Source organism: Pleurodeles waltl, chromosome 10 (assembly GCF_031143425.1).
Source record: "Pleurodeles waltl isolate 20211129_DDA chromosome 10, aPleWal1.hap1.20221129, whole genome shotgun sequence".
NCBI classification, from domain to species: Eukaryota; Metazoa; Chordata; class Amphibia; order Caudata; family Salamandridae; genus Pleurodeles; species Pleurodeles waltl.
In genome coordinates this window covers 832,988,185-833,003,047 of record NC_090449.1, presented here as the reverse complement: position 1 = coordinate 833,003,047, position 14,863 = coordinate 832,988,185, and the positions used below count along the sequence as shown (strand labels likewise).

Genomic DNA, 14,863 nt, shown 5'->3' with positions numbered 1-14,863 from the left:
CAAATGCAAAAATCTCTGAAATTACACATCAGATTTACGCTAAACTGTAAAAGGTCTGCTTTTGAGTGTCGGTTATACTTTCATTCCAGGTTTGATGTAAATCCTTTCACTGTTTTCTTCTGTAGTGGAGAGCAAAATTATCAGTGGAATCTATTGTGGGAAGAGAATCTTTTTCAGCATCCCCATGATCTAACATTTTTCCTCTCTGAATGAACCTACACAACACATGGTGCGCTGAAATGTAGTTTGTTGCAGCAGGCGAGTGACAAATGTCATAGAGATTTGTAAAAATGCATCAAATTTATAAAATATTTTTTTTGTTTCTTGCACCGGTTACATGAAGCTGGTCTCCACAGATATCTGCATGTTTAATATACTTTAAAGTATTCATGTTGTGCTGATTTATTTTCTTTTTTTCTTTTTTAGTGGTCAGTTGTACTTAATCATGGAACATGTATTTACCCCTTTGGATTGCCTCATTTCAACAGGTATGGCACTTATTACCTAATGGTGGAAATTTTGTAAAGTAAATGGAATGCAAATGCCAAATAATGTAGACCTGTTGGTAATGCCTTTAAACGGGCAGTAGTTTATTTCACAACCAATTGATTGTCTATGAGATTCTTATGCCTCCTATTTTAGTGTACTTGGTCAGTTATTGATGATACCTACTTGTATGTGCAGTTTAGTTGTGCGATTGATGTTGTTTTATAAGTTTACAAAAGTAACATTTGGCCAATTATGTTAGAACATTGGTGGTTTTTCAAAGATTTCAGTAGGTGGAGGGATGACTATTTATCCATATATTTATACATACGTTTGAATATAACACCATTCACACTCACTGTGGGTGCTCAATTGTTACACACTCAACATATCATATTATAACACAAGAGAAAAACTTATTATTTTTTATGAACTTGTACTTAATTTCCTACTACAGCTTACTTAAAACAACACCATACACTTGTGGTAATGCTATTGTATCACTACTCTGAAAATGGTAGAGTTCAGAGGTTGACAACTCAGACCCTTGGCAGTGCGGCCATCACAGAATAGCCCAAAGTTCATAGTAGCCTCAGCTTCCACAAGTACGTTCTCATGTGGGTGATGTTGGAGATGAGTGATCACGAACATCACATATATTTGGGTTGAGCAAATTTTTTCTTTGAATTATGGTTTTCCACTTCACAGAAATGCACTGTGGCTGGGAGCTTTTAGAGAACAGCTCAAAGCTCATGCGTATTTATAAGCACTATGACGTAAACTCAAATTGTACAATCTTGCTTCCATCCACATGAAATCTCTCGACTAATTCAGAGGGTTGGAAAATAAAGTTTTTAATAACTTATGGAACTTGGATCTATCCCCTACAGACCTAGGAGCCAAAGGCGATATTTTCCTATTCCAGGTCTTAGAAGCTTACTCTTTTATTACCTTACCACGTGCTTTACTTTCGTAGCTCTAGGGACCACCACCAAAAGTTAGGGTCTGCTAGGACAGTGATTTGTACCAGTTAAACTTGTTATCCAGGAAGCTAGAGGCATTTCTTTGTAGAGCCAGTGGACTGTTCAAGTGACTTGAAGGTAGGTGAATAGTTTTGTAATAATGAGCTAGTAGTAGGCAGCCACTGCAGTGGAAGCATGATCCCTTTTGTTGACATGCATAGGTAACCAAACCACTGGATGTTTGTAACTTTGTCATCAGACACTGTGGCAGACCCATCTTCATGATATTCATGCTCTCAGTTCTGGAACGCACCAGATCTAAAACACACTGGTCTATATTTCTGATGGATACAACTACCTGTGTAATCCTCACCTTATGAATTCTCCCATGCGCCAGCATCTGACAGAAAATCTTCTTCCTAGCTCTCCACGACGACGAGGACGTCACAATTTCACGGCTCCCTGCGACTCCGTCTGATCTCACTGTGCCAATAAGGGGTCCTTGTCGGCGTGCTGACGTCAGTTCCCTTTTTTCCGTGCCTTCGACGCTAACGTTTTCTCCTAGCTCTTGCTACTGTTGAAGGTGTTCCATCTTGTTTCTGGTTACAATATCTCCTAGGAAGTTGGGATTTAAGCTGTGTCGAGAGTGCTAGGTCACATGTCGGTCACTGACCCTCATGATGATTGCCTTTGGTGTTTGAGCTCCGAGCATGACGTCGAGGAGTGTGTATCCTGCCAGAGCATGAATCCTAAGGCTCTAAAGGAGAGGGAGACTAAACTCTTTTTGGCTAAGGCGAAACAAGGACATAATAGCCATCACAGGTCATCTTCTCACACTTCGTCGAAGAAGCACAAGAGGCGACGTCGTCATGACTCTCTGCGTTGTTCGGCTCAGTGCCGTTCACGGTCCAGGTCTCCATCACGACGGCGCCGTGCGATGTGGGAGGTTAGTCCGACTGTGACTCCACAACCTCAGAGCCCTCAGGCTTCTCCGGCGCCGTCGGTCTTCGAGGTGGTCGCGCTTCCAGTCCTCACTTTTCACCTGTGGCGCAGGATTCGGATGTTCAGCAAGCACAGGTGCAGCATGGAGACCAGCGGTATCCTGCCTTCCCAGATCCGGGAGCAGATCCGGCGGCATTTTTAATTGCCATGTTTTCTATGTTTAATGCTATGGCCCCTGCTGGTGCACCGGCTGGTCCCACGGGTCCTTTAGCATTTTGTTAGGCTCCCCGGCTCCTTACAAGGCGGCGCCGTTTATGCCTTTCTATCCAACTGAGGGTGCCGGTTCGGCGCTGATGACGTAGCCTCAGAGACCTGCGGTTCCGATGACATCGCCTTTTAGACATGCGGCGCCGGTGTCATCACCCTTTCAGTCGACACCGATGATGGAGCCTCAGGTGACCACAGCGCCAATGGGATCCGCTCCAGATGGCTCAGGATTAGACCGAAGTCAACCTTCATCTCCCTTTCAGTTCTGAAGCCGGTGTCATCGACGTCGGCTAATTCTATGTCGGCGCCAAGGTTAGATGCCAGGCTGAGGTCGCGTAGAAAGGCTGTAAGACTTTTGGACGAAGAGGAGTACCAGAGGCAGTTGTTGAAAGAAGGGGAGATTGTGGAGCCCTTGGGGGAATATCAAGGGCTTGACTCGGCCACTGGGGTAAACACTTCCCCGTATTGGGACCTTTCTTCCCCAGGGGAGTTTACGAAGGATACACCATACTGTGGTCAGGAAGGCGGCACATTTTTGGGATCTTCCGTTGCCTGCTGCAGAGGTCAAAACAAATATCTTAACTGAGGTCCTGCATCCTTCTTCTACTTCGGCGAATCCATTGCTTCCGTTTAATGAAGCTCTTACGGAGCCTATCTTAGAGGTATGGAGGAAGCCTGTGTCGTCACCAGCTGTCAATACTGTAGATCTGTGGCAAGGAGGTACAGGGTGGCTACCTCAGAGAGTCTGGTTGTTCAGGCCTCTTGTTCCACACGGTCTGCACCAGGCTCCTTCCCTGTGATTCCGTCGGACAGGGAATCCAAGAGGATGGAGCAGTCGGTGAAGAAAACCTTTTCTTCTTGAGGTATGGCAAATGCTACCTGTGTATTGGGTAGATACGTGCATGCCCTGAGGGATTCAGCTAGGGCTATGGTTCCGGAACTGCTGCAGAAGGGTCAAGGACCATTTGGAGAACTTCTGTTGGATGCTCAGGCCACAGCAAAGCAGATAATCCAGTCTGGCCTGGGTTCTATAGATTCGGTGGCCAGGGGCGATGGGTACTTCTATTGCTACCAGGAGGCATGCATGGTTTACGTCCTCTGGCTTTTCCTCGGATGTCCAGACTGATCTCTTGGACTTGCCTTTTGATGGGGAAACACTTTTTGGTGCTAAAACTGACTCTGCCCTAGAGTGCTTCAAGGACAGTAGGGCCACAGCAAAGTCTTTGGGTCTGAAGGCTTCCACTACTACCCCTTTCAGGTCCTTACAGAGGTTCAGGGGGTTTGGGTGTGGAGCCGTTTACCGTGGGAGACCCCAGTCCACAGTCCAACAGCCTACCAGCCTCCCTTGTCGGTCCTTTAGAGGGCGTGGGAGAGTTCGGACAAGAGGAGCCACACAGCAGCACCCTGTGTCATCCTCTTCCTCTGGAGGACAACAACAAGGAAAGCAGCCCTAGTTTTCTGCCCGTTTTCAGCCATACTTCTTCTGTAGGGGGACGATTATGTCTTTTTCTCCACAAATGGGAGTTAATCACATCATTCTCCTGGGTTCTGAACGTTGTGAGGAAAGGATATGCTCTCCCTTTCCAGGAATTTCCCCCTCCCATCCCTCCCCATCTCTCGTTTTGTTCAGAAGACCATCTCCTATTGTTGCAGCAGGAGGTTCAAATCCTGTTATCAAAAGGTGCAGTGGAGTTGGTTCCAGAGCAGGAAATGGGTCAGGGTTGTTATTCAAGATATTGCCTGATTCCAAAGAAGGATGGTCGATTGAGCTCAATCCTAGACCTGAGGATTTTGATTTGGTTCCTCAAACAGGAAAAATTCAAAATGCTGACTCTAGCACAGGTACTTCTGGCGTTGAACAGAGAGGATTGGATGGTGCCTGTCGACTTGCAGGATGCTTACTTTCATATCCCTATACTCAAGTCAGACAGGAAGTATCCCAGTTTGTGGTGGGGTCGCAACACTACCAGTTTGCGGTCCTTCCGTTTGGTCTTACTTCAGCACCTCGTGTCTTTATGAAGGTGATGGCGGTGGTTGCAGCAAGTCTCAGACGGAAGGGAATATCGGTATTCCCTTACCTGGACGATTGGTTGATCAAAGCCAAGTCTCCAGAGCTCGTGCTGCATCACTTGTAGATGACAACTCAGTTGTTGTTCAGTCTGGGCTTTTCGGTAACCGTGCCAAAGTCTCACCTGGAGCCCACTCAGCGCCTCCTGTTCATAGGGGCAGTACTGGATACAACATTGAATCGGGCCTATCCTCCGCCTCAGCGGGTTCAAGACATCCAGGCGTTGATTCAAATGTTTCAAAATGGAGCGGTTGTTCCAGTCCTCAAGGTCCTACACTTGCTCGGTCTGTTCGCTTCTTGCATTCTGTTGGTCACTCATGCACGTTGGCACATGAGGGCTCTCCAATGGTGCCTCTGGAAGCAGTGGTTTCAACACAAAGGGGATCCCGAGGAGTCGATAACGATCTCCAGAGACGCTGCAGCGGATCTACAATTGTGGGCTGTGGACAGGAACCTTTCTCAAGGAAGGCCGTTTTCACTGCCGCTTCCGGTGGCCACGGTCATGATGGATGCTTCCACTCTAGGGTGGGGAGCTCATCTGGGGGACCTGGAGATCAAGGGTCGTTGGTCTCCAGTGGAACAGACTTTTCATGTCAATCTGTTAGAATTGCGGGCGTTACGTCTGGCTCTCAAGGACTTCCTCCTGTCCCTTCACAGTCAGTCAGTTCAGGTCCTGATGGACAACACTACCGCGATGTGGTATATATACAAGCAGGGAGGAGTTGGGTCGTACCTGCGACTCTGGTCCTGGCTTCGGCCCATCCGATTAGCTTGGTAGTGAATCATCTGGCCGGAGTGCTCAACGTACGTGCGGACACTCTCAGTTGACATTTTTCGGCCGATCACAAGTGGCGTCTCCATCCGGATCTGGTCCTACACATCTTTCAGATGTGGGGTTCTCCAAGGATAGATCTGTTTGCCACTAGGGAGAACGCGCACTGCCCGTCATTCTGCAGCCTCCAGTATCCGGTGCAAGGAGCTTTGGGGGATGCGTTTCAGATCTCTTGGTGCAAGCAGTTGCTTTATGCATTTCCCCCCATGCCCTTGATTCCTTGGGTTCTGAGGAATATACGCCAAGATCGGGCTCAGGTAGCCCCGGATTGGCCAAGAAGGGTGTGGTACACGGACCTTCTCCAATTCTCACTGTGCCCTCCGCTCTGTCTCCCTCTCAGGGCAGACCTCCTCTCGCAGTCGCAGGGGCGGGTTCTACACCCCCACCTCCTGAGCCTGCACCTTCATGTCTTGGAGATTGAACAGGGCAACCTGAGTTCTTTCTCTCTCCAACCAGAGGTAGTAGATGTTATTTTATCGGCCAGGCGACACTCCACTAAGACCGTTTATGCCGGAAGGTGGGCAAAATTTGTGGCTTGGTGTGGAGAGAAGAAAATTAGTCCTTTGAGGGCCCATCTATCCTGTTCTATTCTGCATTAGCTTTAGCACAGAACGGTTGTGCAGTTGCTACTATTAAGGGCTATTTGGCTGCACTGTCAGCCTTTCTTTCCCTTCCGGATCAGCCCTCCTTGTTCAAATCGCCTATTGTTATCAGGTTCTTAAAGGGCTTAAGTATTAGGTTTCCTCCCTCTCCTCTTCTTATGCCTCAGTGGGATCTGAATCTCGTTTAACTTTTTTGATGGGTTCACTGTTCGAACCCATGCATTCTTGCCTGTTAAGATTTTTAGTTCTTAAGATGGTTTTTCTGATAGCTATAACATCAGCTAGACGTGTTGGTGAGCTTGAGGCTCTTTGTGTTAAACCTCCCTTTACTTTATTCTTTCCTGATAAAGTGGTGCTGAAAACCAGGGCGGCTTTCCTACCAAAAGTTGTCACTCCTTTTCATATGGGGCAGACCGTTACCCTTCCCTCTTTCTACCCTCCTCCTCACCCCTCAAAGGAGGAAGAGAGGCTCCATCGTTTGGACCCCAGAAGGGCTCTCAGTTTTTATATTGAGAGGACAAAAGACTTTCCCTTGGAAGATCAGCTATTCGTGGGATATATTGAAAAGAGGAAGGGCAGAGCGGTCCATAAAAGAACAATATCCAGGTGGGTCATTTTTTGTATCAAGGTTTGCTACTTGTTGGCAAAGAAGGTTCACCCTGAGGGTATTAGACCCCATTCGACCAGGGCGAAGTCTTTCACTTCGGCCCTGGCCAGAGGGGTTTGGTGGTGGATATTTGCAAGGCAGCAACTTGGGCGTCCCTCCACACCTTTTCAAAGCATTATTGCTTGGACTCGGAGGTTAGGAGGGACGGCCATTTTGCACGATCTGTATTGCAGGATTTCTTGATGTAGCCAGACAGGCTCCCACCTCTGAGTGTAGTACTGCTTTGGGACTCTATTCATAAGGTGAGGAATTCACAGGTAGTTGTATCCATCAGAAGAGCAAGTTACTTACCTTCGGTAACGCGTTTTCTGGTGGATACACTAGCTACCAGTGGATTTCTCACAGTCCCACCCACTTCCCCATTGCCTGTCTGGTCGTACCAAGATTTTTGTTTTACATGTGTGCATAGTTTTTGGTAATTATGTGTATTTATAAATGATGGTTATAATTTTATTGCATCATTATGTATACATATATATATTTTTATTTGAGCTATTGTGAGGTCGGTTTTCACCTGTTCGCCTCAAAGGCACGTAAAAAATGGGTGAAACTGATGTCAGCACACCGGCGAGGACCTCTTATTGGCACGGGGACGTCAGACAGAGTCGGGTGGAGCAGTGCAAGTGTGACGTCCTCGTCGACGTGGAGAGCTGGGAAGAAGATTTTCCGTCGGATGCTGGCACATGGGAGAATTCATAAGGTGAGGAATCCACAGGTAGCTAGTTTATCCACCAGAAAAAGCGTTACTGAAGGTAAGTAACTTGTTTGTTTAAACCATAGAACTAGAAACATCTATGCTTGGTTTTGAGGCTCAAAAAATACTGTTAAACTGGCTTTGATATCTGAGTTTTAAGTAACCTCCCCTTTTCTTTTTTATAATTTCAGTACTGTTTTATTGGGATTTTATACAACAGGAAAATTAAATAAAATAAATGAAAAGAAACAGTCGTATAGTATAATCAAATAAAATTGGGACAGTAGTTTAGGGTATAGTATGAGAAGTCGGTCCACATTTATAAAAGTAGAGGATAGAGATAAGTGTATTTGTTTGCAGTGGCATGGTTAATCAGTGTATGTATTGTGACGGAGCGGTTTTTGATGTTGTGGTGAATGATTAAGGTACCTCAGTTGTACGTGAATGAGTCAGAGTAAAAGAGCGGAGCCGACAGAAGAGAAGAAGGTGATGGAGAGAAATGTATGGAGTACATGGGAAAGAGGGATGCGTAGGGAGAGGAGGAGGTGGGAGAGTGGGGAAAGGAGAGAGTGGGTGGGAGAATGAGTGAGTGAATGCATAAATGAGAGAGCGATCAGATGATCATTGTTACATAGGTGAGTAAGTCATACAGTTGTCTAGTTTGCCCCAGAGTTTACCATACGCCATTGGTGTTGTCATCAAGTAGTTTAGTGAGTTACAGGCAGTTCTCGTGAATTGGACCCATTCCCATCATGTGTCGGGGGATAGTTTGGATGAGTCTTTTGCCTTAATTGAAGATAACTTTAAGGCCTGTTGTAACTAGAATGTCCCATAGGAGATGGTCCTCTTTGTATAATGCCTGTTTAACGTCAGTGGGGAGGATGCTCAGTGTAATAGAGGCTAAAGTAGAAGTCCATTTTATATGAAGTATTTTAGATATTGTATTACTGATGTCCTGCCGTCCCCTTTTCTATGAGTTATCCAAGGCTCCTCACAATAAATGTCTGCAGTTTTTAAAATTCTTCACCAAATTGCTATAATTGTAATCAAAGAAATATGTGCCAAATTGTCTGGAAAACGTTAAAATATGTTTTCATCAATAATGATATATTTCCAAAGGAATTGCTGGATACATGGGCATACATAATGATTGTAAGATGTAAATATTATCATGAAACAACAGAAATGACAGGCATAATAATTAATATACAGTATAAAGATATTGTTAAAAATAAACTGCAATGTACCCAGGCACTCAATCCTATGTTGTAGCGAGTGCATTACATTGGGTGCACTAGAAAACTACATGACTGCACTTTATTATTGGGGAAGCTAGAGAGGCATACCACTAAACTGCTAAAGAAAATCTAAATTCGGAAAAAGAGTAATTAAGAATAATGTTAAATGAAATTAATATTTGTAGTTAAACCAATCAATGAGGTTAAACTAGAAACATAATTAGCAAGTTTGGAGGAGTTTCCTGTGGAGATATATGTTTTATTATTGTATTTTTCCACTAATAAAAAAATGTTTAAAGGAATAAAAAGTACTGCCAGCAAAAGGAATAGTGAATCAGAAAACATATAAGTTTAATATTTTAGGTTTGGTTATTAAATTATGAATACATTAATCAAATATACTTTTAGGTTAGTTTATTACATTGAATTACTTCTTAAATACATTTTCTCATCATATACTAAAAAATATTACTTGGAACAGCCACATTAAGTTGACGGATCTATTTCCCTGTTCCACTCTCAGTTAAGTATGAGCACATAACACATACACTGGGAAGTGTGCTTTGGATTAATAGTTTATTACAGCTGTCCCATGTAGAGGTTAGACTGAGCCATTTTAATGCTGCTTGTTGATTCTCCCAGTATGTGTTGTCCTCATGGATCCCAGTACTGTTTAAGTGCCCAAATTGTTTGGGGTGTGACAGTAATTGTGACTGCTGTTATAAGGTTTCTGTGTTGTGATGAACTTAATCCTTTTATGTGTTTTAACCATTTTTCATTTTGTCACTTAATTACAAGGTACAAATTGGCTTCTGTATATTTATCACATAAAAGACCATGGTCGCAGTCTGTTTTACATGTTTTGTTTTACATAATCATTCAGAATATACAACCTGGTTCCGTATCACATACACTGTGATGTAAGAGTAGACATCCCACTATTTACTAACTACAACTGCCAATCCTTGCTCCTTCCTCTCGAGTGAATGGTTATCCCGACGACCCTGATCAGCTCTATCTATTTTCCTAGTTTTTGCATGTCTCACCCGATCAGGAATTTCTGCAATCTGATGTGAAAGATGCCAAATATTGGGACTCATCTGCACTTTGTGTGTTCATTACCTGCTCGTCCAGCAACTTCATTGTTTTGTTGCTGTGGGTCTGCATTACTAATGGTGCTCCTGCCCTTGTCTGTCCATCTCCATGACTCAAATCATCTGATTGCAACTCAGGGCGTCTGGTATTGTCTTTATTATTCCGTTTATACTCCCTGCCTAATTTTTCCACTGACCAGCTATTGACTGCTTCCACAGGCCCTTTATTTCCTTCTCTTTGTAATCTGTTGCTTTCAGCTGCTGCTCAACATGTCACTACACTCCTTCAAATAGCCAAGAGAGGGGAGGGAATTTCCAGCATGCAGTTATGTATCTTTTGGCTAGTAGTAGTGCTACATCAATGAACCCTGTCATAACATTACTCTTCTTGTCTCTCCAAAACAGTCCTAAAATACATACCTCAAAAAATCTGCTTGCCCAGTATTTTTGGTTAGGCTTTACAACACTTCCAACCAGAATCATCAGACCTCTACAAAGTCCCATAGTCTGTATTTAAATCCATCTAGCATGCTGTGACATCTAGATCATTTAGACAAGACTCTGGAATATATTTAAATTGTATATATTTGAAGCAAACATCGTGGGAGATCTGTGTGGGTGCTTAGCACCATTTGCTTCTCTTTATTATTGGAGACATGTCCCACCTCTGTTACCCATATATTGCTTAATGGCTAGAGTGTCACCCAGCGTGATCCTGAATTGTTTTATATTACGATATGTTTCAAGGAGTCAAGGGGACCCTGGATCTCATAGGGACCTGGGGATAAATCTTATTTTAAAGACTACAGTGGTCCAAAAGGGGGACAGGGATTAAGATACAATAACAATCAATGTTATACTTTCAAAACTCTTCTTTAAAATCCCAAAATATAAAATAGATTTTTTGAAACATGAAATACAGCGGGATGCAAATGAAACGCAAAGTGACAAAGTGCTGAAGCAAAATTTTGATACATGTGGCTTGAAGGTGCAATGTTTGTATTACAGTAAAATCAACAAAAATACAGTTCATCAATTTTACAGTAAGTTACTGCAAAGAAGGGTATGTAGGTTATGTCAACGACGTTTCGATCCTTTTAAACGGTAGGATCATCATCAGGATGAGCTTAAATGGAGGCCCGATCTGTTACTAAAATACTTATAAAATGGCGTTTATAAAGGAAAAAGACAAACATACAAATAAGTTAAAAAATAAGCAACGAACTAAACAAAAATATACGGACTAGGATAAGTCCATACATAAAACATTATATAAATAATGATCCAGAACATTATTTCTAAACGTTTTATGTATATGCTCGTTGTAGTCTGTATATTTCTTATTTGTTCTTTACTTATTTTTATCTATGTCTTTTTCATGTATATATGCCATTTTATATATATTGCAGGAAAAAAGCCTACAATTAAGCTTGTGTTGATGATGGTCCTACCATTTAAAAGGATCGAAACACAGTCTACATTGTTTGCAGACATTTGTTTGCACTAACTTATTTTAACTATGGTTGGCTGTCTTCTTGCTGATTTTGATGTTGTACAAACATTGTACCTTCATGTCACTTGTGTCACATTTTTGCTTGATCACTTTGTCACTTCATGTTTCATTCACATCCCACTGTATTTACGTTTGCAAAAAATCTATTTAAGTTCATGGCTATCAAAGCATTGTTTTGAATTTATAAAATTGATTGTTACTATAACTTAAGTTACCATGGAGACCACTGTTGTCTTTAAAATGATATAACCATATGATCAGTCTTCTGCCATAGCCCATGGTATGTATTGTCTGTATCAAAATGTGTTTTTGGCTCTGTCTGATCAACATTCCATTGTTCCTTGACTGCATATATCATGCAACCATATAACAGGCGTTAACCTCTGCGTAACCCAAATTCTTCCACTAATGTTTGGAAGGAATGAATTGTGTCCCCCACTACGTAGGAAGGCCTTGAGGGGCAGCGCTAGCCCATTTGGCAGAACTGGCTGCATATAGGCAGGGCTATGTTTTTTGTTGTGAATCACAAATAAGGCAAGGACATAAAAATTACAATCAAACCACCACCTAACCCAAGAATCATTAGAACATAACCAATAATCTCACATGCATCATTATAACAGTCCATCTCTCAACACAAACCACACATCCCCCCCAATGCAATTCAAACACACAAAACAATATCAATGTCTGGAATCATTCCATCATACTATTATTTATAAGAATTTAGGCTAGTGGTTGGGGGTGGGGTAAAATCCTACTCAGACAGCAATGACAATCCTTGTCAGGGTGAAGTCACAAGCAGACCCCAAATTCTCCTGTGCTTAACCCTCTTCTAGCTTGGCACAGAGCAGTCACGTTTAACTTAGAGGCAATGTGTAAAGTATTGTGCAACACATTGTGCAACATTTCAAACAGTAATAAAATGTAAACACACCACAAAAAGGGATCCCCAGCAGGGTAGGAAACATAGAGTAGATTTTAATGAATAAAGCAAGGTCAAAAGACAAAAATCCAATCAGTAGATTCAGATATGTACAGTTTTAGACTTGAGTGAAAATAGTGCCAAAAAGCCCAAAGGGTCACTAGCTGTTATCTGGTCATGCAAAACCAGGATAAAGTCAAAGGCTTAGGCCGAACACGATGGAGCCTAGGTCTGATACAAGGACTAGGTTTGCCCCACTGAAAAGTTACTTTCTCAGTCCAGCAGAAAGAGTGCCATTTGCGGTGGAGGAGGCCTCAAGGAGCAGAGAAACATTACAGATGGTCGTGAATGTACTGTGAAGAACAGGCCTGACGTTGTGGATGGATGTCACTATAACATGAATATTCTGTGGTCATCACGAGTGGTTAGGCCGGTGCCCCGAGATGGAGCTGTTCTCAAGAGGTCAGTGCTGTGGAGCGAAGGGTTGCACTGACAGAACTTTGAGTTGTTGCGCTAATTGATTGACAAGATTTTGGCACCAACTGGCCCATTTGCAGTCGCGAAGAGCCCAAAAACCTAAATTCAGCCTCCCTCAAGCCACACCAAGGGTTCAGAACCTGAGGGGCACCATTCAGGGGTCAGGATCTTTCTCAAGCTGCATTTGGGTGCTGGTTCAGGTGGTTGGGAGCCTGTTAGGTCCCTGTGGCGCTGAACAGGAGGCCAGCAGACTAACTCTTGGAGTCATTCTGGGAGTTCTGGGTTCAGGTAAAGGGCCATATTCCTCTGACTCCGGCAGGAGGCAGCAGGACTGCAATCCGGCAAGGCAACGGTCCAGCAGGGCAGCAGTCCAGCGGAATGGCATTCCTTTCAGCAACACAGCAGACCTTCTTCCTGGCAGAGTCTCCTCAGTTCCAGAAGTGTACTAAAGAGTTGATTTTCTGAGGTCCAACATTTATACTGGTTCTTCTTTGAAGTCCACAGGCTTCCTGCCTTCCCTGTCTGGCTCCAGTCTAACTACAGAGGGATATGCAGTCCCTTGTGTGGAGGCAGGACACAGCCTTTTCAAGTGTAAGTAGTGCTATGCCCAGCTCCGCCATCCCATCCTCCAAGTGATGGCCCTTCCAGGCACAACTAAGCTCTATATTGTGTAGGGCTGTCTAGGAGGAATACACAAAGCCCAACTGTCAGCTACACCCAGTCATGTGACCCAGTGACAGGCTGCAGACACTCAATGACTAAGGCAGAAAAACGCAAACTTTGTAAAAGTGGCATTTTAAAAATTGTTATTTAAAATTCAACTTTACCAGTAAGAGAGGATATTGCATTACAATTCCAAAGACGACAAAGATGAAATGGTTACCTGTTCCCATTTGGAAAGTATAGCTCATTAAATGTAATAAGGTAACTACAATGTTATCCAATAGGAGAGACAGGCCTTGCAGTACTGAAAAATGAATTTAAGAGTTTTACACTGCCAGGACATGTAAAAATTAAAAGTACATGTCCCACTTTTAAATACATTGCACCCTACCCTGTGGGCTGTTTAGGTCCTACCATACATGTGTCTTATATTTATTATTAAGGAATGTTTCTTCCCGAGAAATGGTTTATTTTGCCAGAACGAAATGGCAGTTTAAAACTGCACACACAGGCTGAAAACACAGGCCTGAGACTTGTTTAAAGGGCTACTTAACTGAGTGGCACAATAAGTGTTGCAGGGCCACTAGTAGCATTTAGTTTACAGACCCTAGTTACATGTAGTACTACTTTACTACTGGCTTACAAGTAAATTAAATATGCCAAGTAGTACAGCCAATTGTACTATGTTCATAAGAGAGAGCACAAGCACTTTAGCACTGGTTAGCGGTGGTAAAGTGCGCAAACTCCCAATGCCAACAAAAATGGATTTAGAAAACAGGAGGATGAAAGCAACAAGTGTGGTGATGACCCTGCAGAAAGGGCCAAGTCCAGCAATACTCACAATCTTTTTTTGCTCAGGAACATCACTGCAGCTTCAGACACTCAGTAAATAATCCAAAGTGGACTCAGGAATGCAGACACAAGACCAGTTTAGGAAGAGGGTAAAAGGAGTCTCTAAAGCCACCCCTTATCTTGAAACCATCCTCTGCTACCAAACCAAAATTTTGTGGGCATGCTGTTCCCCTAAAATCTTACACCTCAAAAGAACGCCCTCAGGTTAAGTGGATCGGGGATGATGTTAACCTCAGTTTCATGAGGCAGTGTGTTCCAAGATAAGGTATAGATCAGCATATCAACAATTACACTCAAATAAAGGACTGACTCAAGAAGTGAGTTCTAGGGCGGATTAGAAATTTTATGAAGATTTATTACAAATATTTCAAAGGTACAATACAGAAATGACATAGTGCAAATGCATTGAATCCCATTCAGAAGCATGAGCTTATTTCCCTCAGTAATAGAACTTTGCAGAATAATAGGCAAAATCAAAAATAGTCTTAGTCCCAAATATTCAGCAAAATCAGTAAGAAATTGGACTGCATCCCTAGTAGCGTAAGAAAAGTCTCTGCCTTACCCCCAAATTTGATGGTTTA

General features: G+C 43.1%; 1 protein-coding gene across 2 annotated transcripts in view; it reads left to right on the top strand.

The window, feature by feature from the left end:
* The window catches only part of TPK1 (thiamin pyrophosphokinase 1), a 1,483,703-nt gene that overhangs the window by 30,006 nt on the left and 1,438,834 nt on the right, over positions 1-14,863 (top strand). For both annotated transcript variants that reach the window (XM_069211507.1, XM_069211506.1), the window contains exon 2: positions 427-488. In XM_069211507.1, coding sequence (XP_069067608.1) covers positions 446-488 — 43 coding nt within the window. In that variant the 5' untranslated portion in view covers positions 427-445. The remainder of the gene's footprint in view (positions 1-426; positions 489-14,863) is intronic.